Here is a 24971-nt window from a genome sequence, read left to right as displayed (position 1 = left end):
CCAGTCCCAAGGAAGGAACAGCCAGCCAACCTCTAAGCCTGCCCAGCCCCACACCGTTGGTAGCAAGGATAGGAGGATGGACAAGACCATCAGCATTGTTTGTACTGTGGGTGGGTGGCCCAACCCCATATGGGGTAGTGTTTTTTCACTGTCTGTACAGAGTCTGTGATCTCATGGGTTTTGCACTGAATAACCACTGTCCATCAAAGAGTAGATTTTGGATATGGGATCAGGCCTCTTGAGACAACCCCGGAGAACTCAGCCAGGCATGCCATCTCAGCCACTACTCCAACTATGGCTTTGGCATCATGGTCGACTTGGTGCAGGTAGTATTAATCTGTTGCCTGGTGCATAGCCTCACCCTGACAAAGCTAGGCCAAATCTCTATTGGTCTCAGGAAGGTAATTGAACAAGTTCCCCACTTTCTCCCACAAAACCAGCTGATAACAAGCCATTGCCACCTGGTAGCTGGAAACTTTGCAGCCCGAAGAGGCAGACAAATAGATGGTCTGGCACATTAATTCTAATTGCCGCTCTTCTTTGTCCACAGGTGATGAACAGACCCTTCAAGACTTGCCCTGAGAAGCTTCGACAATTACAGAGCTAGGAGAAGGGTGCCTGAACAGAAAAGTCACATCTCTTTCCTGGATGAAATACATGCTTTCCAGCCTCTTACATGTGGGAGGCATAGATGAATGGGCCTTCAGGGCTGCTGGACAGTCTGAAACACCATCAGAAGAAGCCCGATCACCAGAGCATCATCAAACACTGGAACCTTGATCTTAGAGATGGGTTGTTGTGTTTCCAATGTCAAAGACTATGCCATGCCAATCCAAAAACTGATGCAAATCTTCAACTGGAGAAGTTGGGACCTGGGTACTTACTGCCATGTCAGAGAGTGAGATGGAAGGTGCTAAAGGTAAGGGAGACATCAAATCATCCATACCACAGATAGGCGAGGCTGCAACTATATTAGGCTGCTGAGAGAGCACTGGCTGGACCAGTCACATGCTGTACTGTAGGGGAAAGAGTCATGGAATGCTCCACTGGAGGAAGTGGATGCATAGCAGATGGTGAAGGTAGCACGGACAAAGGCTCTGTGCATATGTATGTGTGTGTGTGGGGGGGTATTTGTCAGTTGGACAGGTACCAAGAAACACCTTAGGAGCAGCACAGGCAGCAGTGCTAAAAAGCATTCAGATTGAGAGGCCCTGAGATGGTGGTCAAAGATGTGGGTTGGTGACAATGAGGGTCAACCCAAGAATAATCTGAGTGGTTGTAATAATACACCTGTTGTCTTCCCAGAGCTGATCTTCCAAGACACAATGTCTCCTGTGATGCATTTCCCAACTGGGCTATCTATCCCATTCAGAAAACAGCAATTGGGGCTAATACCTGGTCCGCTCGCAGAATCTAAGGGCATATTCCCGCCATACCAAGTAGCTAGAAAACATCCTACATGCCATGGAGACAGCTGCCCATATCAAGGGGATTGATCTCAACAATTAATCATAGTCCGAGTCAGCTGCGGTGTCAGAGAGCTGTCTCTTATGTCACCGTCCAATGTAAATGCTATTGTGATAGGGTCTTGAATCACCAATGCTAGCTGTTGTATCAGCGAGTTCAGTAATGGCGGTGGAGTGGGGACTTGATCATGATTGCCTCAGTAATGAGTTAGCCTCTTTCTTAGAGTTCTTCTTTTTCTTATTAGTAGGTTCAGAAGATAATTTTGGAATTCTGGGCTTTTTTCACCATTTCTTTGCCAAATACAGTACAATGTGGGTGGGTCATGTCGGCTCTGAGACTGCCCAAGATTCTGTTACCACCCAGTGGGTAAGGTAGGTCACTTCATCCTATAGTCAGAGTCTGACTGGGGGCGTGAGGCAGACTATGACACTTGTATAGTCCACTGTGAAGATGCCGCTTTCAAGAGACTCTCTGACAGGTCAGCTGAGGTCTGGGCCATAGATTTCACCAGCACTTCCACAGCTTCAAGTGTCTTCTTCCACAGCACAGCACTGCATCTAGCATGCTTCATAAAAGCCTGGCAGTGTGCACAGGTGTCCACCTTATGTCCCCCCTTCAAGACAAAAGAGGCAGAGGGAATGGCCACCCATGGGTGGTAGCTTATTTTCACAGTGGACACACTTGTGGAAAGGGGCCAGTAGATCCATAAACCTGAAGCAATAAAGCAATCACAAAGATTGCAAAATAATAATAATAAAACTTACAAGACTGAAATAATGGCAGCAGAACAAGTAAAGAATGAAACCTCAGCAGTTTGCAGAATGACTGAGGGAATAAGTGGGAGCCTGCCAAAGGCATGCACACTGGGACAGTGAAAGAGGGTTCCAGTAGAAAATTCCTCAGCTATAGAAGTTTCCTAAATGGGGCTCCGTGCAGGCACAGAGCCGATATGTGTGATGTACATATATCATGAAGAACTAAACTTAACTAAACTACAACTATTGATGTGGAAACGTAGCAAATTATCCCAAGAGAACATTTAAAGTTAGGCCTGCTGAAATACAATAGTCAGACTATATTAGGGATCTTGTTATAGAAAACAGCAAAACAAACATTTTGTTACAAGCAATTAAAATCATAAAGGTCATGACTATTTTCACGTGAAAACAAGCCTAATACTCACTAACAGCTACGCAAAAAAATTCAATAGTGCTTGTAAGGATGCTTTGTATGATTTGTAAATCATACAAAGAATGGCTGTTTTAAAATGTTAAAATGTTTTATTGTTATGATTTTAGGAGCGGAACAGATAAGCGCCAGCTGCATGTGGGCGTTCTGGCACATCCTGGAACCGCTTGGGGCAAGGCCGATCGGCCTTGAGCGAAAATTAACATCTCAGGGAAGGTGTGAAAGATCTTCGCAAGGGAGGGGGGAAGGAGCAGGGGAAACTATCTATAAAGAGTATGCTTTTGAAAGGGGCTTTTTGTTCTGAGCTGGATGACCACATGGCTGGGTGAAGTATAGTTTGCAACTTAGTTATTTAGTTTGCTTAGACTGGGTTCTTATTCTGTATCTGCATGTTTTATCCGTTGAATGCTAATCTTGTATTTCCTACCCTTATCCTCAATAAATTTGGGCCTAACCCTCCAGTTTGGAGCTGTGTGCGTGTGTTCTTGGGATCTGTGCAAAATCCAGTGGAAAAGCCAGCTTTGCTGGAGCGTGCTTCCTTTACAGTGCTCAGAAGGTTCCTCCAGATTATAAAGGTGTAGCAAATTTCATAGTCACTTACTGCACTATACCTACCCAGGTAACTTGTCAGCCATATCCAACAAAATGCTCTTCCACTCAGCTTGCTGGAATCGCCAGATTCGGGCTGTTCCATCTCTGCTGCCACTTATGAACCTTGACATAAGTTTAAAAGATACTATGTGACATACAAAAAAATATGCATGGTGTTCAGATTTAAAATAGCACCTTTCAGGAGTACTGCATATACAAATAGTAGTATGCCTGGAGCACAACATCATCCAAAGCAGACCTGGGCAACTTGGGGGCCTGCAGATGCTGTTGGGACTGCAACTGCCAGCATTGCAACTCCCATCATGACTGTACAACATGACATTTCTTACACTAAAAGAAATGCATATAGGAAATTCATGTTGCGTGCACAACACTGAAGCTATGCTCCTCTAGTTTGCTGAAACAGTTTTACAAGGCAAAGATTAGAAGAAAAGTATTAATAGACTATTATCAGGAACTAAAGCTATTAGCCAATCATTAAAGAAAAGACGTAGTCATGGGGCTGTTATAAGGCCTTGAAGACTACCTCTCGCAGAAGATATATTGTAAACACTGATCCTTGCTACAAATGAAAAGAACAGCCTTAAATCTGGTGACGGTAACTGGAATTTTGGCAATATCTAGCACAGATAAAAGAGGTGACGCAAAAATTCTGCATATTGTTCTATATATGAGTATACAATAGAAAGAGTTGTTTCCCCCCCCCCATATATTACAGCAGTGCTAGATTTTTAAAAAACTCTCCAGTGTACTATTTTTTCACTTAGCTTTATAAACATACCTATTGTCACCATTAGAAAACTGAATGCTGTCAACTTTATCCTGCAACAGAGAACAATATGTTAAAACAAAATAGAAACAATGCTAATTAAATGTTTAAAATCAGTCCACTACTCTTTTGTGCAAACAAAGGATTTTCATTCTAAAATTTATGATGACAGATTATCCACATATAGGAAATATCTGATTATTCCCTGGGCGTTGAGAGTTATGAGTATAAGAAGAGCCTTGTAGGGTAAGAATCCATCTAGTCCAACTTCCTGTTTTCCACAGTGGAGCCAAACAGTTGTCTGCAAAGCCCACAACCAGGCCATGAGGGCAATAGCTCTCCTACTGTGGTTATCCAGCAACTAGTATTCACTGCCATACTGCCTTCGAACCTGGATGTTCCATAGCCATCATGACTAGCAGCCACCAATCACCCATCCTCTATCAATCTGTTTAACCCCCCCTTTAAAACCATTAAATTTTATTAAATTTCTTAAATTAATTAAATATTGTGTGAAGTACTCTCTTTTATCTATCTAGAATCTTTTGCCAATTTCAAAAGGTACAAAAAAGGGCAACCAAAACAGATCAAGGAACTGGAGCAACTCCCCTATGAGGAAAGGTTAAAATGATTAATCCTATTTCAAAGCAGGCTGCTTCTAAATTTATTAGATTACTTACAGCATGACTTTCCAGCTCTGCAATTTTTTCAGGTGTTTCAGAACCAAAATAATACATTCTGATAACATGATCAGTACTGCCAGTTGCTAAGAACATCCCACCTGAAAATTTAAACAATATATTTTAGAATGTTGATAGTTTGGATCCAATCCATATTGCCAAGTTACTTATATTTAAGCCACATTGATTTCAATGGCTACTAAACCAAATCATGCCTAACCTGCCCCATTGATTTCAATAGAACCCAAATCCAACTAACTACATTTGGACCTAATCCAGTATTTCTAGAACAACAATTTTTACAATATTTATAAGTAGATAGTTCTTAAATTTGTTCTGTCTCTATGAAGACTAAGTCATTGATGTTTAGTGACAGAAAAGGGGTTCTGAATCAATTATAAGACTCCTTTAAAGCACAAATTACATTACAGTTTTAAATCTCTTCATATCCACAATCTTTCTAGGACGGGGTGGGAAACTTCAAGGCCAAAACATCTGGAGAGCTATAATTCCCATCTGTTCTACCCAGGATAGCCGATGGTGAGAGATGACGAGAATTGTTTTTGCCTACATCTGTGCTAGACACCCTACAGACACCCAGTAATTGTGGCTTCTGCCTCAGTATCTGTACATCTTTTCTTTTAGCTGTAACATGTTGGCTCTATTCAGACAACATATTTCCCTGAGCTTCATACCATGATTTGGAAATAGAGAGCTACGTGGCAGGCTTACATGCTCCTTCTTCCCACACAGAGATTCTGACCTCTGGTTTGTCATAACTATAGTTTGCTGTTACATTCAAATCTGAGCTAACCATGGTTTGGAGATCAACGATGTACTATATCAGATTTAGATGTAAATCAAACCATGGAACAAAGCAAAATCTGTGCAAAGGAAGAAACATGAAAGCCCATGGCACACTTGCAACCCTGAAAACATGGATTGAGGACTGAGAAAATGACACCTGAATTGAAATGTCATGTTAGATCTAAATAGTCAAGTATAAATTCTTTGACAAATAGACCCCAAAGCAGGATATCTATAAAGCAACTAGCACAAACTTAAATTAGACTAAGCCAAAAGGCTATTTACAAATCCCAAAGTTCTTCAAGTAGGACTAAGAAGGAAGCATGGAAAAATTACATGTTTCATCAGAAGATAGTAATCTTAGGACTTCAACAACTGAAATTAAGACATTCTGTTTCCATATTGCATCTACTTACCAACACTAAATGAAGAACAAAGCATTTGAACTCCAGGTCTAGGCTTTTCTGTGAATTTCAGTGGCCGGTTACTTTAGAAACAATGAGAGTGTTTTGAATACATTAACAATACAATATATTCCATGAAAATCTTAAATTTAAAACTCTTATAAAAATATAATTCCTACTTCCAATGAATTAACAAATTTCTATGGTAAAAAGTTGCAGTTTCACCTTCCTTTTGCTGCATTTTGCAATAGTAAAGTTCTCAATACATAATTACAAACTGTTCTGAAGCTTATACTTTGTTTTCTATGTTGCAATGTAAAATTAAACATGGCAGACCAAAGGTGATTTTTGTCAAGAGAATAAACTTATATTTATTTTACAAAGAATGAAATGTATATGAGGGGAGGAGAGAAGGGAAGAAAGAGAAAGAGAGAGATGGTTACGTACTTGAATTTCATAGAAATAGTATCCCATTGCCAGAAGCAAACTGTTCCATCTACACCTGTGGAAGCCATGTATCGCATGGAGTCTTTGACCAATGGGCTAAACTATAAGAAATCAGTGTACATTTTAAAGAAACCGGATAACAAATAACTGAATTTTATTCAGTTTAAACATTTGTTTTTAATTTTTAACCAAGTTTATTTTACATGATCCTTCCACAAAAAATATTAAAAATAAAACTTTTTATATTTGATTAGCTTCCAGTGTTTAGTCACCAAGCGTTAAATTGTGAAAACTCACTTTAGGCAAACATGCTATAAACTGAGAGCCAGTCACACTTTTACCTTATGTATTTTTATTTGGCATTAATACACACACATCAATGAATAATTTATGTACAACTGATCCTATACAATGAAGTTATGATATAGTAAACTACTATACAATGAGATTAAATAAAACTGAGCAAGCTTTTGGAACATAAAACAATATGAACATAAAGCCATAATAAATAGGATGTCGGTACAAGAGAAGCCAGAGAATACTGTATTCTGTGAACAATTATATATTGTTCCTACATAACAAGCAGAAGCAAATATGCTATTGCCACTGTATACACCAGCCTTCTCTAACCTGGTGCCCTCCAGATGTTTTAGACGTCAACTTCCATCACCCCCCAAGGAGTATGGCCCATGATCAGGAATGCTGGAAGTTGTAGTCCAAAACATTTGGAGGGCACTAGGATGGGGAAGGGTGTATGCATACATAGTTGGGAGTTGTAGCCAAGGCAGGTGCATGCAGATGCTGCTGCTGCATTTTCAAATTTAGGGTTGGAAGCTGCTTCACTTCTCCGACAATTGCATTATATTTTCCTATCTTTGTCACTTCTATGAGCAGACTAATCTTTACCCAAGCAGACTCATTACTAGATTCTGCAAAAGTAATTAATTTTAACAAGATGAGAAGTCAATTCTACTCTGATTTTCCAAATTGGTAATTGTCTTAATGTTTACAAATATCACTATTTAGATTTGAGGCATAGACAAAACACAGATACTTGTCAAAGTGACCAAGTGTTATTTGGAAAAACTTCAGTTTCTAAACAAACATAAAACAAATAAATAATATCAAGAGCCCAAGATATAGTTCAAAAAGCCATTTTTAAAAAATATATTACAATATGCATTAGTAAGCCTATCTAGTAAGACATTTAAACATCAATAGCCAGAAGGTTAAGGACTTACTTGCAAAGATGTAATCGATCCCGTGTGCCCTTGTAGAACAGCAATCGGAGCACATGTTCTGAGGCACCAAACCCTGATAATTTTATCACAACTGCCAGCAGCAATCATTGTGTTTTCATAGTTCACAGCCATATCAGAGATCTCAGCTGAATGACCTCTCAGAGTCACTAGTAACCGACCATTGTGTGTGGACCAAATTTTTACCAAGCAATCATCTGACCCCTACATAAAAAGGAAAAAATAAATAATACATAAACGGTTCTAAAATGCAATTGAGAAGGTAACAATCAGCAATATTGCTCTTGAGTTGCAATATACATGAATCTGTCTAGCTGAAAACAGAGAAAGAGGGCAAAAGAGAGAGAACTCACAAAATAACATAACATTTGGTGTAGCCCAGCTTTTTAATTAGTTTACCATTCATGAACTTTGCCATGCTGCTATACTGGATAAGTAGACAAAAATATTGCTGTCTGATGGAAACACGAAAATTGGCATTACATTCCTGATAATTCCCACATTTGCATAAGTTATGTAAAACAGAATTCAGTCCTATTTTTTCATTAAGCCTGACATCTTAATTTCTTAGTTAATTGAGCTCAGAAAGCAAGACCACTTCATAAGAGAACCACAAATTCGCTGCAAACTTCATTCGGACATATCCCATTACCAAGTCTTAATATCTGGCATAATTCTGGACTGCTATAGTTCACTTTTCCCTATAGCTGACAAAATTCCAGGACACATAACTTTAATAGCATACTCACAGTGAATATCCTGTGTCCTGTTCTATCAAATGCCACACAGTAAACTGCAGAGAGATGACCCAGAATTCGTCTATGCATCTTTATATGCTGATACATATTTCCTGGGAATGAAGAACTGGATCTTGTACATCCAGTCAATTGTTTTGCATAATTTACTGCCACTAGAACAAAAATACAAATTAAGGACATTTAGTAAAGATGTGGGGTTTTTTTTAAAAAAAGTAACTGAACTGACTGATCATGGATTTAAGATCATTATACTAGTCAGTAGTTTAATTACCCTTGCTGTAGCAGGACAAGGTAGATAGTACCAAACAAGGAAACAACAAATGGAAAAAACAGTGAGAACATGTTTACAAACAAAAACAAACTTACCAAGATTTAGGAGTGTACCACAGTTAACAGGCATTTCAGGGGGTCTTCCTCTATGAAGGGCAGCAATGACTGAGCCCTTCCAAACTGAACTTCTGCAATCTATAAAGTAAATATATTGTACAGAAAGTTACTTATAACACTCTGTAGGAAAAATCCTGCATGTAAAAATGCTGTAGGTGTTGCATGGGTAACTTAACTCAAACAGGGTAGATTGGTTTATACTCTCTTAAAACTCTAATCAATGGTCCTCTGTTAAAAAAAACCACTGAGTTAAAGTCAGTTGGACTCACAGGATTTTTTTTGTTGAGGTCAAGCATTATAGTTTTAACACAATACATTATATATTGCATTATCAAGGTTTTTATATTGGGACTGGGAGGTCTTCCAGGCGAAGGAATCCAGCCAATGACTCTGAGAGATCACCTGTTTATCACTAAAAAATATAATACATTGCGCCCCACATAGGTGATCTAGTATACTCTTGATTTTTATGCTCTTTTGACAGTTAAAGAGAATAAAAATAGGAGTATACAAGATCATTCAGGTGGGCACAGTGTCACAGGTTTGCTTGGTTCTCAAGTTATGAATATTTCATCTTCATCTTCTGAGAGTAAACAGCTCTGCCTAGTAACTGTCAGCCCATTGCTTCCATGCTCTATATTAACTCTAAAAAGTTTAAGATATGTGTACAAATAATATGAAATGAGACATTTTGAATTAGCTACATTGTTTCCAGGAATGAAGAGATTGGAGCAAGGCAGGAATTACACAATATGGAGGAGAAACAAGCGAAAGCAGGACCACTGGAAAGTAAATCCTATTAGATAGTGCAAACGCTCCATTTAGCTACAAATTAACATTTTCTAGCGAATAGATCAATTAATATGCATACATTTATTTCCTAAACTACAAATTAGAAATTTGATTTAAAATGAGGGAGGCATGGCTTTAAATAACCCCACCCTGATTCAAAACTAGCCTAGTTTGTTACAAATGGGAAAATGGATAAGCTTTGGCCAAAAGAGGTCCAGGACACATCCAGTTCCATGCACTGCTTCCTCAATCAGTAGAGTAATATGTCTGGGGTGGGGTGGGTGACAGGGCTGATACATACATAATACTAGTTAAGGGATTTGAAACAGGCAACATGATCCCTCTACCAGCACTTCCCTTCATGAATGGTTTCAAAGGCTGGAAAAGACATCCCAGAAGTTAGGCTTAACCATGGTTAATGCTGCTGGACAGCTAACTAACCCACAGTTAAGGGCAACAAGATTTTCTGTGTGGCAGTAAACACAAATTTGTTGCCAATCTCCTAACCATGGTTAAGAGACACTTAGCCCTGGTTCTTAGAGATATTCAGTAATGATCCAGAAATAGATATCTTCATGCCATTGTCTTTCTAGCCAAGTATATTCTTCTACACTGTACAGAACTATTGCTGCACTTAGGGTGAAACACTGGGGGAGGCGGAGAAAGAGCTCTTGCTTAAGCTAAGGCACATAATAGATGTAGAAAATCTAAAATAAACATTACATCCCAGTATACTGAAAGGCAGTGTGTCTGAGGAAGGAAAGCGGGTTTAAAGTTGGATGTGTGCTAGCAGCAAATATTAAACAGATAAAAAGTTAATATATATAGGAAGCTGTAGTATATATTTTTACACATGCAAAGCTCATACACCTTTGCCTAGAATTTAACACACTATGCCATGTAAAAAGTCTAAATGTACCTTTTGCTGAGCGCAGTAAGGACTGCTTCCCTGCACCTAGCAATGAGTTCACTCTCGGAATGCTGGGTGGAATCTCCTTATCCAATATAGGGCCAATCCTCTTGCAAATTTGTAGCAAGTGATCTGGAGCCACATGTTTGTTACATAAGACCTTATACACAAATAGAATTAAAAGTGAAGTTAAAATTACCTAATAAATACATGATAGTTTTTACACAATCTAAACACCTTTGAAACAGCACTTTATTAATTATATGAGCTTCTGTTCTTAGATCAAAATTTCAGTATGCTCTACAGAGCATGTTTTACCTCCTGAAAGGAACACCACCATTTTGTTTCAAGACAGATACTGGCCTGTAAGAAACCATTTAATTTCATCTAATTGTTACTTAAACTCTTCCACAAAATCCTGAAAAGGTACTTAGACTAATTTTCCTGTAGTTAGATAAAATAGTGAGTCATTGAGTTAATTATTCAGTAACTAATACTCTGCTACCTAGAACATTCAGAAAATGGCAGAATAGAGAAGCTGCAGCAAGTACAGTAGCAAGAACCACTATTTTGCACTATCCTAGGCTACCCAGGATCAGGCTACCTTATGGCAATCATACAAGGAGCACCTGCTCCAACCCAACACTGTACACTGAAGGCCAACCTCCCCTCTCCATGTGTCCTTGCCAAATGGAAAGCTACTTCTTGTGGTACCTGCATATATAATACTTGCTCAGTGCTTGCTTTGAGGGCCCTTTGTCCAAAGACCTTTTCACTTTCCTAAGTTTCTAATTTGCCTAAGTTTTTATGTTGCTCTTTTAATTTATTTAAAGCATTTTTATCATTCTCTTCAGCCAAAAAGACTCCCAGTGAAAGTTACAAGTCAATTAAAAATAAAAATTCCTACCTTCAGGCTTACAATCTTAAAAAAAAAAAACCTATGACACAAAAAGAAGGCATTGAAGGAAGTGGGGAGAAAACCAAGTATATTCATGCACCAATTCTTAAAGCTAACTCCAACTATTTTATTTGTTGTTGCTTTGATTACTATTTATTGTTATTATTTTGTTTTAACCTTGTTTAAATTGAAGGGAAAGGTTTAATGTAAAACAAAAAGCGCCAAATAAACAAAAAGAAGACGCAGTAGTCCTTTGCATTATGTTCACTGCTCTTCACTATTTTTTCAAGCAGGAGTAACTGTAGCTACAGGTACCACCACTGAGGCTATTTGGGGGACTTTCCCAGGTGATGAGGAGCCTCACCACCACCCATGTCAGCAGCAATAATGTGCACTGGACTTGGCTAGAGACCTTTTGGGGAATTTTATATCCATCCCCCTCTATGTACACACTAGGGAATGCTGGGAGTTTTAGGACTTTTCTCTGTCTAAACATGCATAGGATTGTGCCCTTACACTGTAATCTTATACCTACTTACTTGGAGTACACTCCATTGTATTCAGTGGGACTTCTGATAGCTACATTTAAAATTGCACTATAATTGAAAGGCAAGTCTTTTATCATCAATAGCACTTTTTTTTAAAAAAACATGAATTCTGTACTAGCATGTAATAATCTATATTGCTATATAATCGTTAACATTTGGAGGGATGAGGGTGAGAGACAATAAAGGACAAAGCAGAGGCAATGCTCTAACCCTGCAGTACAACACACCTGGCACTCCTCTCTTCCCCACAAACCTCAAAATCCACACAGAAGGATCTGGCATGATTATTAAACAACTCTTCACAGCAAAGCATCTATAAATATATGCTGAAATTTCAGAACAGTTAGCTAGAACCTGATCTGAGTCAGTCAATATAAGTTTACAGAACTAAACTACCTAAGTCTCTAGTGAAACCAAACCCCTTATCTTCAGAATTAACATATATTAGTATATACAAGAAACACTGTCAAACTAAAGCTGCTCAGGGCACAATTCTATGCATATTTAGACAAAAACCTCCTACAATTCCCAGCAAACCCTAGCCAGCATGGCATGCTAAAGGGATGCTGGGAGTTGTAGGACTTCTTTTTCTGTCTAAACATGCATAGGATTGCACCCTTAGCAATTCTTCTGCAGAAATGAAAAAAAAATTAAGCCTCTCTTTCCGATTGTGTCATCCTAAAAGGCATGGAAGTAAGAACAGGCACTGCTGACACACTCTCACACCCCGCCTTTTCTGTGTGATGACAACATCCTCTGTTTGCAGAGTCCCCTTTAAGGCTTGTTGACTATTGCAGTAATAAACACCTTCCACCAAACTGCACAACCCTTAACAGAGAATAAAGTGAACGAAAATGTGATTGTGTTCACAAATGAATGTCTATGTTTTTCTAAAGAAATCAAATCTTGTTTATTGTTAAAGAGAGAGAGAGAAGAGTGGTAGTCTCACCAAGTCTTCATAATTTCTGCAATGTTCTTTTCCTTCCCAATCCAACCGTTTAGGAAGTAACTAAAATTGAACGTCATGAAGAAGAAAAAAGGGAGAGATGAGGGAGAAGAAAGGAGCACAACAAAAAGCTATTACAAATTCTTGCACCGATTGTATAGAATCACGGTCTTTAAAAGACACATATTAAAAATAAAACCAGGAAGGATGGAATAAAATTGAGAAAAACATGGTGAAGGAATTAAATTTTTAAAAAGGAGTATAAAGAGTCAAACAGACCTGGTGCTGTTCCAGTTCTTGCACCAGCACCTGTAGAGGAAGGAAGAAGCAGATATTTGGGGTGAGGGGGGTGGGGGTGGAATGTTTTAAAAATAAAAAGCGCAACTCCCGATCGAAGTGAGGGGGGCGCTATGAAGCCCTTCACTACGAGGGGGGGAGAGTTAGGGTGCTGATTCGGGGAGGACTCACCTCTGCCGCTCTCCTGCAAGGCCCAGTGGTCAAGAACCGAGCTATGAGGAAGTACAATTCTACGAGAGAGAGAGACAGAAAGGGAGAGACAGAGAGATGAATCTGGAGCTGGGCTATGCTGGGGGATGGTGGGAGGGGGCGAGGGATCCCCTTAGGTGACTGTAATTCATAATCGAGATCACCAGTAAGATGGCGGCCGAGGAGCGCGGAGCCCCGAGCGCTTGTCTCGCTGGCTCCCCGGTCCTCTCCGCAACAGCGGCGCTCACTCTTTCTATTACCTGACTCAATGAGCGGCAGAGAAACGCTGCCGGCGCCTAAGGTGGAATTGGAGGCCGGCGAGAACTCGGCCATATCCGCGGCGGCCACCGTTGCCAGACCAAGATTAGGACTCAGGGCTCTGCCTGGCGCGGCGGCGGCCCAGGCCCGGCTCGACATAATCCTGTCGGCGCTTCCCCTCCCCCTTCGCTCTATGTCTATGTATATATGAGGGAGGGAGGGAGGGAGGGAGGAAGGAAGGAGGGAGAGAGGTCTTGCGGGCGGACATGCGCGCGCGCCGCCCTAGCTCCTGCGCTCTAGATTCCTGCCTTTCAGCCCCGCTGCCATTACTGCCGAGAGGCCGTTCACGGTTCTGACGTCTTCTGTAGTGCCGAGCAAAGGCGGGGAAGGGTTTACAGTAATCGTGCAGGAGAAAGAGAGAGAGAAAATAGTTCCTCTACGGCAAATGAACGGGCTGAACTAGGAATAATAATAGTAATAAAAAATATATGTAATCCCACCCACGGTGTATCCGCCTTTTTCCCGTGAAGTGTAGTGAGTTTTCTTTCACGGGGGGACGGTGAGGCGCAGTGAGAAAAGGCTCTTTAGGGGTGAGCGCGGAAGGAGACGCGGCCATTTCGTTTTCAGTCTTTCCTGAAGAAGCAGTTTGGGGCATGATGAAGCGAGGAGGGATTAAGAGTATTTGTTCTATTGTGGTGGAAGGGCCTGAGGAAGGCAGCACGTATTTACTTGGAAGTAAGTCCCATTATGCTCCACGGGGCTTACTTCCAGGGAAATGTGCATAAGAGTGCGCTGGTAAACACGCTCACACAGACATATTCCAAAAGGGCGGTGCGAATTAAATCGTGTTTGCTCTCTCCATATGTGACAGTTCTCTGTCCTCTTTCAGTTAGGTAGATGTAGGTGGAAGTAAGTCGCCTTGGGTTCAGTGGTAGGGTTTACTCCCAGGTAAGCGTCCATAGGTTTGCATCCTTCAGTGCACGAAGAGAATATGTGGACGGGTTGGTTTGGTTTTTTAAAGTATGAAGGCGAGACTGCTGTCCTTTTTTTCTAAAGTGCCACCGGATGATATACTTCGTATAGGATTATTTATAGGGAAAAGCCATACATATATCTTGAGAAATTCCAGATCAAGCTTATAAAGATAATGTGGAGTTTTGGTGATGCTTGGATTTAATGTGAAGCCCAATCACGGTGGATTTGCTCCCATTAAATCAAGCGGGGTTTAGTCTCAAGTGCGCATAGGATTGCAGCTATATTGAAAACGAAGAACACATGAAATAACTTAAAACAACTTAAATCAAATGAAAGACATTTGATATATTCTGTGTACATATGTGAAAAGGGACCACCTTTACATCCAAAACAACATTCACCATGCCAAAGTGTGTGTGTTTGTATGATGGGAGACATTTGCAGCAGTTACACTTTGTAATATGATTGCCCCTTCTCTTGCTTACATGTGTAGGATACCCTTGCCACGACACAGGCTCTGAAAACCAGACCTCACGTCTGCCACCACTTATTATGGGGCGACACAGGCTCTGAACACCAGACCCGCCGAGGCTACTCCCTGCTCAAGCCAAGCACCACCACTTGATACGCCTGAGGCAAGGGATAAAGCCCACCTTCCTCCAAACTATGTGGAGAAAGGGGTTTAAAATGGGGAAGGATTTTAATATATATAATAATGCGCTGTGAGTTATATCTGCTTAGGTGAATGATTGTCAGAGTGGGTGTTATATGTGTAAACTTAATTATTATTATTATTATTATTATTTATTTATATAGCACCATCAATGTACATGGTGCTGTACAGAGTAAAACAGTAAATAGCAAGACCCTGCCGCATAGGCTTACAATCTAATAAAATCATAGTAAAACAATAAGGGGAAGAGAATGCCAACAGGTACAGGGTAGGGTAAGCAGGCACAGGGTAGGGTAAAACTAAACAGTAGAAAGTAACAGTAGAAGTCTGCACAACATCAAGTTTTAAAAGCTTTAGGAAAAAGAAAAGTTTTTAGTTGAGCTTTAAAAGCTGCGGTTGAACTTGTAGTTCTCATGTTCTGGAAGAGCGTTCCAGGCGTAAGGGGCAGCAGACGAAAATGGACGAAGCCGAGCAAGGGAAGTAGAGGCCCTTGGGCAGGCGAGAAACATGGCATCAGAGGAGCGAAGAGCACGAGCGGGGCAATAGTGTGAGATGAGAGAGGAGAGATAGGAAGGAGCTAGACCGTGAAAAGCTTTGAAGGTCAACAGGAGAAGTTTATATTGGATTCTGAAGTGAATTGGAAGCCAATGAAGAGATTTCAGAAGCGGAGAAACATGGTCAGAGCGGCGAGCCAAGAAGATGATCTTTGCGGCAGAGTGGTGAACAGAAACCAATGGACTGATGTGAGAGGAAGGAAGACCAGAGAGAAGAAGGTTGCAGTAGTCCAACCGTGAAATAACCAGTGCATGAACAAGCGTCTTGGCAGAAGAGACAGACAAAAATGATCGAATCCTGGCAATATTATACAGGAAAAATCGACAAGATTTAGCTACTGCCTCAATATGAGGAATAAAGGAGAGCGAGGAGTCGAATATAAAGCCAAGGCTACGAGCTTCCTTGACCGGAGTAAGCGTAACATCATTGACAGTAAGAGAGAATGAGAGATGAGGAGAAGGTTTAGGCGGAAAAACAAGCAATTCAGTCTTTGCCATGTTAAGTTTCAAGCGACGATGAAGCAGCCAAGCTGAGATATCTGAAAGACATGCCGAGATACGATCGTGAACATCAGGAGAAAGTTCCGGAGATGACAGATATAGTTGTGTATCATCGGCGTACAGATGATATTGGAGGCCATGAGATTGAATAAGCTTGCCCAAGGGCAACATGTATAAGGAAAACAACAAGGGGCCAAGCACCGAGCCTTGCGGAACCCCTACTGAAAGGGGAAAGGAGGAAGACGAGCTGCCATTAGTCAACACGCTGAAAGAGCGACCCGCTAGATAGGAGGCAAACCAGTTATAGACAGAGCCACAAAATCCAAGGTCATGAAGGGAATCTAAGAGAAGATCATGATCAACCGTGTCAAAGGCTGCAGTTAGATCAAGGAGAATAAGAACGGAATAATGGCCTTTAGACTTGGCAGTAAGGAGATCATTGGTGATCTTAGTAAGGGCTGTTTCGGTGGAATGCAGAGGACGGAATCCAGATTGAAATGGATCCAAAGCAGAGTTACTAGAAAGAAAGTCAAGACAGCGAGAGTAGACCGCCCGCTCCAGGAACTTTGAAACAAACGGCAACAAAGAGACAGGTCGGTAGTTAGACAGAGATAGCCTATCAAGAGTAGGTTTCTTGAGAATGGGAGAGACTGTAGCATGTTTAAAAGCAGAAGGAAATGAACCAGAGGACAGAGAAAGATTAATAATATGTAGCAAGGAAGGGAGGATAGCAGGGATAAGATTAATAAAGACGCGAGAAGGAATCGGATCACGAGAACAAGTGGAAGGCTTCGAAGAGCGCAGTATTGTAGACAGTTCATCCGCAGAGACTGAAGGAAACGCAGAGAAATTTGCAGGAGGAGCTGACAGATGAGGAACAGGAACTGGAAGAGGAGCAGAGCTGGCCAGATCAGAGCGGATAGTTTGGATTTTAGCATTGAAAAAAGAGGCAAAGTTATTAGCAGACAGAGAGGCGGGGAGAGATGGCGGATTCGGCTTCAGAAGAGAATTGAAGGACGCAAAGAGCCGCTGAGGATGCCTAGCATTTGACTGGATCAGCGTTGAGTAGTACTGCTGTTTGGCCAGTGAGATGGCAGAAGAGAAAGAGGAGAGTACAAATTTGTAATGGACAAAGTCTGCCCGGTCCCTGGTCTTACGCCAAAGGCGTTCAGCTGCCCGGGAACAAGAGCGAAGGTAGCGGAGGGAAGAGGTGAGCCACGGTTGGGGTTGAGAAGGGCGAACTTTCCGAGTTGTAGATGGAGCAAGATTATCAAGAGTTGAAGATAAGGAGGAATTAAAGAAGGAGACAGCTGAGTCCAAGGAGACAGCCGAACAGACAGAAGGAAGGGAGGAGGCTAGAGACTGGGAAAAAGCCTCATAATTGATAGATTGCAAGTCACGACAAGAGCGAGAAGCGGGACGTGAAGGAGGAGGATTATGAGTAATATTGAAAGAAACTAGGTGATGATCTGACAACGGAAAGTGAGCAGTAGAAAAGTCCAACACAGAGCAATTCCGAGTGAGAACAAGATCCAGACAGTGTCCAAGGGAATGTGTGGGTACATCAGACCAGAGCTTAAGATCATAAGAGGAAGATAATGAGCGAAATCGTAGAGCTGCAGCGTCTTGAGGGTCATCCACATGAATATTGAAATCACCGAAGATAAGAGTAGGACAGTTATCAGAGAGGAAAAACGACAGCCACGAATCAAAATCAGAGATAAATTTTGAGGACGAGCCTGGGGGGCGGTACAGAACTGCAATCCGCAGTCGCAATGGAGCAAAGAGCCTCACCACATGTACCTCAAAGGAGGAGAAGCAATGCGAAGGTGGAATGGAAAGAGGCTGGAACTGGCACAAACTAGATAATAAAAGACCCACACCACCACCCCGACCCTCTGGGCGACTAGTGTGAGAGAAAGAGAGTCCTCCAAGAGAGAGGGCAGCAGAGATGGCAGTATCATGGGCAGGAAGCCAGGTTTCAGTAAGAGCAAGGAGGTGGAGAGATCTAGAGATAAACAAGTCCTGGATGACAGGGGCCTTAGAAGCAACAGAGCGACAGTTCCATAAGGAACACAAAAAAGGCAGCTGAGAAGAGGGGAGACACCGGATAGGAACTAAGTTAGGAGAGACGAGATTGGAACGAGCCATAAGGAACAGATATAAGGAGAAAAGAACTGAGAGGAGACAATGAGAAGATTGTGACCTGAATCAGAAAGTGGCAGCGACCGGGCCGTGGCTGGGGGTTTTCCTCCGGAGTAGAGGATCCGCTTGACCGGCTTCGCCTTCGGCTCGTGCCGAAGGCTCGCGCCTCCAGCAGACTGGAGGCTTGAAGTACCTGAAAAGGGGAGGAGTAGAAGCTGCAATTCAAAGAGACCAATCGCAGTTAGTCAATGTTGCTCAATGGCCTCTCAGAGAGCTAAGTTGCTTCTCCTCTTCAAGCTGCAAACTGCAGCAGACTGGAGGCTTGAAGTACCTTATCACTTAAGATGATAAATGCCAAACAGACACGTGGGATTTTTAAAATTAAAATTTATTTTTAAAAGTTCATAAGCTTTGTTTCAAATAACAACATTTAAAAACCTTTTTGAAACCTTCCATACAATCTTGTCACTCACATTCGCGCTTTCCTTTTTCTCACACAATCACTCTTGAACTTTCTTTATTATCAGTATTGATTAATATACTTCCACTACGTGCACACCACACTCTAAAGACACCACTCACTACACTGACTCTCAAATCTCCCAGAACTTAAGTACCATAAATACAGAGAGCACTACAGACTCTAAGAGTACCTAACAAGTCTCCCTGAAAAGCTTTCCTGAAAAGAACAAGAACAAGAACTCACAATCCCCTCAGTCATTCCCTTATATATCACTCCTCCCCCCTCCCAAGACATTCTAACTCCGCCCACTTAGGCCAACATTCTAAAAACCACAGACTTACAAACTGTAGACATATATTTGGAATTGACTTGTGGTGTAACGCCACAACCCTGTCCTGGCACACCAAGCTGGTGGAGTGGGGCTGGGCATTTCTATTGTGAGTCCTGAGGTAATTGTGAGGGTTCTGAGGAGAGAAGTGTTAGCAATGTGCTGAAGGCCCTATGAATGTTCTGGAGATGTGCTCTTTCTCCGTAGTCACCAAAGTTTCCCGTCGTGAGATCTAAGCACACACTATTTAGGCCAAGGAAACATTGTCCCATGCTGCTCACCCTATGTGGTGTTTATATACGGCTGGTGGTAAGGTATGTTGCAATGGGTGCTGAGCTGCACCATATGTTCTGCTCTGTGGGGTGTTAATTGACATGGGGAGAGTTGTTTTCTAAACCTATCCCAGGGAAATCCTTTGCAACACATCGGAGACTAATATATTCCATCATTGACATGGTGACACCTCCTTTGGAGGAGTATAAGATATGATGTGAGTTGCTCTTCCCTGTGTTGACCTAGTCAACCCAGTACTCTGCCTATTTTGGCCAATCCACTAGTGTATCTTTGCCAGCAGAACACTCTAAAACCCTAAACAGCTCCCCCACCTGAGTAGCAGGAAGAGAGGTTTAAACCTTATCTTCTCCACAATCTCCCCCTGCCCATACTGTTCAGCAAATTGCTAGAAAACAGCCGAGGATTGGAGAAAAGGGGTTAGTAATTTCCCCACTGTTCAGCTGATTTCTAGTGGTTAACCTCTCTCCACATTCCTGCACCCCAACCCCTGCTGCTCAGATGACAGAGTGGTGCATGTGTGAATGCCTTGTCACTTTTGTCCCCTGCCCCATAGGAAATGTTACTTACCATATTCATTCCTCATATGCCCTTTGTATAATCTCAGTATTACAGACTCTCTTTCATCCAAATTATATTGCTCTCCTATTGCGCCTCCCTTCAGCCTACCAGTTTGACTCTCAAACTCAACTCTGACAGACCTTGCCAGTTGTCATCTTGTTATATCTGAGATGCTTTCAGCATTCCTGTAAGGGTCTCTATTAGCTCTCTTCACTCATGAAGGGGCATCCCGCATAGAAAGGAGCTATAGGCCCATGCCTGCCCTTGATGTCACACAGCTCAGCCCTGTATCTGACATGCATTGTAGGAAAAAGCCTACACACATGGGTGTCCACATGCTTTAAAACCCTGCATGATTGTGGAAAAGGTTTTCCCTGTGTACGCCCATTAGTGCATAGATGGTGTGGTGGCACCAAGGAGCCACATGACCTATATGTGTGATGCCTTCATGTGATTCATATGTGAAGGAGGGTATGATCTGTACCTTTTCTGTTACCAAGGCACCCTGAGATACTTGCTGTAAGTAGAAGCCCTGTAGTAGTTGGGGGGACAGCCTTTCAGCTCTGTTGCTTCTCCTTTCCTGTAGCTTCTATGTCCACATGATGCTGTCTATTTCAATTACACACTGGTGACTACTTTGCACACACATGGCTGCTATCTCAATAAAAGACCTTCCACATCTCCCTAGGCATGCTCAATTCAATGGAAAAAAAAACATCCACATGCTACCATTTCTGCTGCCCCAAGGTATAGGAGAAGAATTCTGCTCTTATGCCACTGCCTACTTCAACAAGAGACCGACCCATGTGTCTCTGTACAAATGCTGCCCACCTGAGACTGGCCATTGTGATCTCATAGTGATGATGATGACTATTGTGACCTCAGGCTTATGCCGTTTCCCTGAAGTAGAGAGATTGCCCATTGTGATCTCATGCCTGCGTGAAGTGGAAATTGGCCACAGCTGCTATGGCCCTGAAGGATATTTGCCTTCATACTCCCAGACCTTTGTATAGGAAAAGTGTCCTTTGCCTCCTGGATCAGACAAAGGTTTCTTAACTTTGTCTACCAATGCTTTTTAGGACATGGGATGATTGCCCTTTAGCTCTTAGAACCATAGAATCATAGAATAGCAGAGTTGGAAGGGGCCTACAAGGCCATCGAGTTCCTCCTCTTGCTGGAGGAGGAAGATATTAAAGATATTGTTTGAATATTGTTAGTTTTATTCTTGTTCTAAATCACCTTTGGAGACTACATTTTTAAAAAAATTATTGAGTTTTCAAAATAAGATATAGTAAGAAATAAGATATAGTAAGAAAAAACAATCCCTCCCACGCTTCATCCGTTTCAGAGTTTCTCTTCTCATATCTTTAATTTTTTTCTCTATTCCAGGTTGGTATATTAATCAAGTGTGTGTGTATACTTTTCAGAGTCCCACACATTTCTGTAAACTTCTGCCATAGTTATTCTATTCAATTCTTTTTTCATATAGTCTATGTATTTTCGCCAATCAGTCCTGAAATTACCTCTTTTCTTTATTCCTCTATGTACTCTTAACTTCTCTGTCAGCTTTTCATTTATTGCTATATCCCAAATTTTCTTTTTCCACATAGTTATTGTTAGCAGCCTAGCTGTCTTCCAATTACTTTCTAGCAATTGCCTTGCAGCTGTCAACAAAAATCCAATTAATACTCTTTCTTTTATCTTTCTATTTTAACATACATATTAAATAAAGCTAGCTTTGGTATTGTACATCTCTTGGTCAGTAATTTTTCCTATTTCTTGAAAAATCTTATCCCAAAACTTCCTAATCTTTCTATGTGCCCACCACATATGAATTTGTGTTCCATTGTTAAACATCCTCTCCAACACAAAGAAGACAGATTCCTATTGATTTTTGCCAGCCTCACAGGTGTCAGATACCACTTCTGGGCTAATTTTAACACACCTTTTATTCTTGTGGATATTGTTTGAAAGGGGAATCTTTCTCAAATTTTTTTTCCCAATCTCCATCCTCAATCTTCTCTTCAATGTCTCTTTCCCATATCTGTTTTGTTACATTCCCCCTAATCTGCTTTATTAAAGTTCTGTATATCTGTGTCATTTTGCCTTTATCTCCAATTTGTAATTGTCTATCATTTTCCCCCATTCTGTCAAGTCTCTTGTGCTTTGCCTTATTATCTTTCTATTTCTTATAAATCTAATTTGCATCCATGCTATCCATGACATTCCTGTATATTGTGTATGATTGTTCCATATTTCCTGTGTTATGGGTTGCTGTTCATAACAATTTCTCATTTGTGTCAGTCCTATTTCTTTCTATTTCTTTCAACTTATTTTTAGCTATGGCTTTCCCTTTTATATCAAAGTATGGATGTGCCCAAATTGGTGTTAATAGTGAGATCACAGCCAATAATTTCTCTTTTCTGAAATACCATACTTTCAATACTTTAGATGTCTTAATTGATACGTATCATAATATGTTTTTAGGTGTGGTATACTCCATCCTCCTTGCACAGATCTGTATCTAAAAGCTTTTGCTTTTTGTGGTCTTTTGTTCTTAAAAATATTTTTTCTATCCTGTTTTGCCATGTTCTAAACTTTTTCATTGGAATTTCCTGTGGTAGTACATTAAATAGATACATAAATTTTGGTAATAACATAATTTTTATGGTCATAATCTGGTCTGAGAGTGTTAGCTGTATCCCCTCCCATGTGGCTATATCATTCTTTAGTTCTTTCCACTATTTTCCATAATCTAGTTTTTAGGGATCTGAATTCCTAGATATCTAAATGCTTTTGTTACTAAAGGAATACCTATCGTTTTTGAAATTTCTGTTTGTTCTTGAGGTCATAAGTTCAAACAGATCAAATCAGATTTCTTTATATTTACCTTTAGTCCTGCTACCTGTTAGAATTCCACTAGTTCTCTTTTCAATTCTTTTAGTCCCTTTTTTGAATTTCTTAGTGTAAATAAAGTATCGTCTGCATATAAGTTTAAATTCTCTACCACCCACATGTATCCTTTTAATATCCATATTTGCCTTGACTCTGTCAGCAAGAAACTCAATTACCATTGTAAATAAAAGTGGTGATAGAGGGCTCCCTGCCTTGTTCCTGAGTTGTCTTTTCCCTTGTTTCTAATCCATTATATCTTACTTTTGCTGTTTGTACATATATTGCCTCTATTATATGTTTAAACTTACTTCCCAGATTGTATATATTTGGCAGATTTAATATGAATTTCGGGTTTACAGTATCAAACACCTTTTATAGGTTCAGTGTCATAATTGCCACAGGCCCCATGTATCCCACCTGAAATAGACTGGCCATTGTGACCTCATACTGATGATGGCCATTGTGACCTCAGGTTTATGCTGCTTCCCTGAAGTAGGGAGACTGCCAATTGTGATCTCATGCCTGCCTGAAGTGGAAATTGGCCACAGCTGCTGTCGACCTGAAAGATGTTTGCCTTCATGCTCCCAGACCTTTGTATAGGAAGTGTCCTTTGCCTCCTGGGTCAGACAAAGGTTTCTTAACTTTGTCTACCAATGCTTTTTAGGACATGGGATGATTGCACTTTAGATCTTGCTGGAGGTGGAAGATATTGTTTGAACTTTGTTACAGTTTTACTCTTCTAAATCACCTTTGGAAACTACATTTTTAAATAAATAAAACTCCAGAAGCAGGAATGCCCTCCTAACACTTGGAGGCATAAGTAGATATTGACTTTATCTGACAGAGGGGCTTCTGTCCCTCAAACGTTCTGTGTCAGTTCTGATTTTAAAGAAACCCCAGGGAAGTGGAGTAGGGTCTTTGACACCTCAATCAGGGAGGAGAGTCCTTTGGCACGTTGGCCAATATTGCAGTTGTTACCTCTGTGGGCATCTCGGCCATTCATTCATTCACCTACAAAATCAGATCTGAAAAGTGAATTCAAAAATAGCTGTGAAATATGTAATTTAAGTGCCAACTTGCACAAATACTATAATATTTGGCATATTATTCTTTGTGCCTGAATGCCACATTTTTTATTATGCTGAACTATATGCTGTGGTCATGTTTTCTCCTACTGAGCAAAAAATGCAAGTTTATGAAATTCTGAGTTAATCTACTTTTAGCTTCCACATTCTATTGAATTTTGCCCCTTTATTAGTCTTCCAATTGCTGATCTTTGTTAATCATGAATCCAGAAAACTACTATAGGAAGTACTTAGGGCCACGTATATGGTGCTGGATATAGAAAAAAGCCTGTGTATAATCTAGGAAACTTCCTGACTTGAAGGAAATGCTAGGCTTCGTTAGGGTTTACACATTACCAAAAATTACAAAAAGCAATTAGCTTCTCATCTTTTTGTTTTTCCATCTACCACCCATTCCATTCTTTTTTCCCCAGCTCTTTGCATGCATTTTACTCCATAGTCCACTTCCTTAAGTCATGTGTGTGTAAGCAACTTCGGTGTCAGGTAGGAGGTGGGGAAAAGAGGAAACCAAGGCCTTGATAATTAATATATGGAAGTGTTATTTGGAAGCAGTTTCTGTGAGAATGAGCTATTATTGATGATAATTAGAAGACACATGCAATGGTTGGGACATGACCGTACATCTAGCAAACTGCATTCTAAATTGTGGTCTAATCCAGCAAGGCTCTTCTTAAGTCCCTTCCACATCTCCATGTAGAGCTGCTTGGAGCCAGATGGAGGTCAGAAAGAAAGAGCCTCAAGCAGAGGCTTCAACAATTTCACAGTATACTTGGAACTAGTCTTTTCACTTTCTGGCTAATTTGAATCACTTCTGCTGCCTTCTTCTTGAACTATGCAAAGCATTTCAAGAGAAGAAGTTGTTAGGAGGGAAGAGAATACTCAGG

The 24971-nt window shown here is 40.8% G+C and overlaps 1 protein-coding gene across 4 annotated transcripts in view; it reads right to left on the bottom strand.

Annotated features, from left to right (window-relative positions):
• Positions 1-13776, bottom strand: part of BRWD1 (bromodomain and WD repeat domain containing 1) — a 60339-nt gene extending 46563 nt beyond the window's left edge. For all 4 annotated transcript variants that reach the window (XM_063126621.1, XM_063126622.1, XM_063126623.1 and 1 more), the window contains exons 1-13: positions 13619-13776; positions 13341-13399; positions 13152-13181; positions 12876-12935; positions 10490-10640; positions 8758-8856; positions 8383-8543; positions 7616-7837; positions 6375-6475; positions 5940-6010; positions 4717-4817; positions 4049-4089; positions 3271-3369 (exon numbers count right to left, since the gene is read on the bottom strand). In XM_063126621.1, coding sequence (XP_062982691.1) covers positions 3271-3369; positions 4049-4089; positions 4717-4817; positions 5940-6010; positions 6375-6475; positions 7616-7837; positions 8383-8543; positions 8758-8856; positions 10490-10640; positions 12876-12935; positions 13152-13181; positions 13341-13399; positions 13619-13775 — 1352 coding nt within the window. In that variant the 5' untranslated portion in view covers position 13776. The remainder of the gene's footprint in view (positions 1-3270; positions 3370-4048; positions 4090-4716; positions 4818-5939; positions 6011-6374; positions 6476-7615; positions 7838-8382; positions 8544-8757; positions 8857-10489; positions 10641-12875; positions 12936-13151; positions 13182-13340; positions 13400-13618) is intronic.
• Positions 13777-24971: the final 11195 nt, after the last annotated feature.

This window comes from Elgaria multicarinata, chromosome 5 (assembly GCF_023053635.1).
Source record: "Elgaria multicarinata webbii isolate HBS135686 ecotype San Diego chromosome 5, rElgMul1.1.pri, whole genome shotgun sequence".
Taxonomy (NCBI): Eukaryota; Metazoa; Chordata; class Lepidosauria; order Squamata; family Anguidae; genus Elgaria; species Elgaria multicarinata.
The sequence above is the reverse complement of the archived record's forward strand: the minus strand, read 5'-3'. Positions and strand labels throughout refer to the sequence as shown.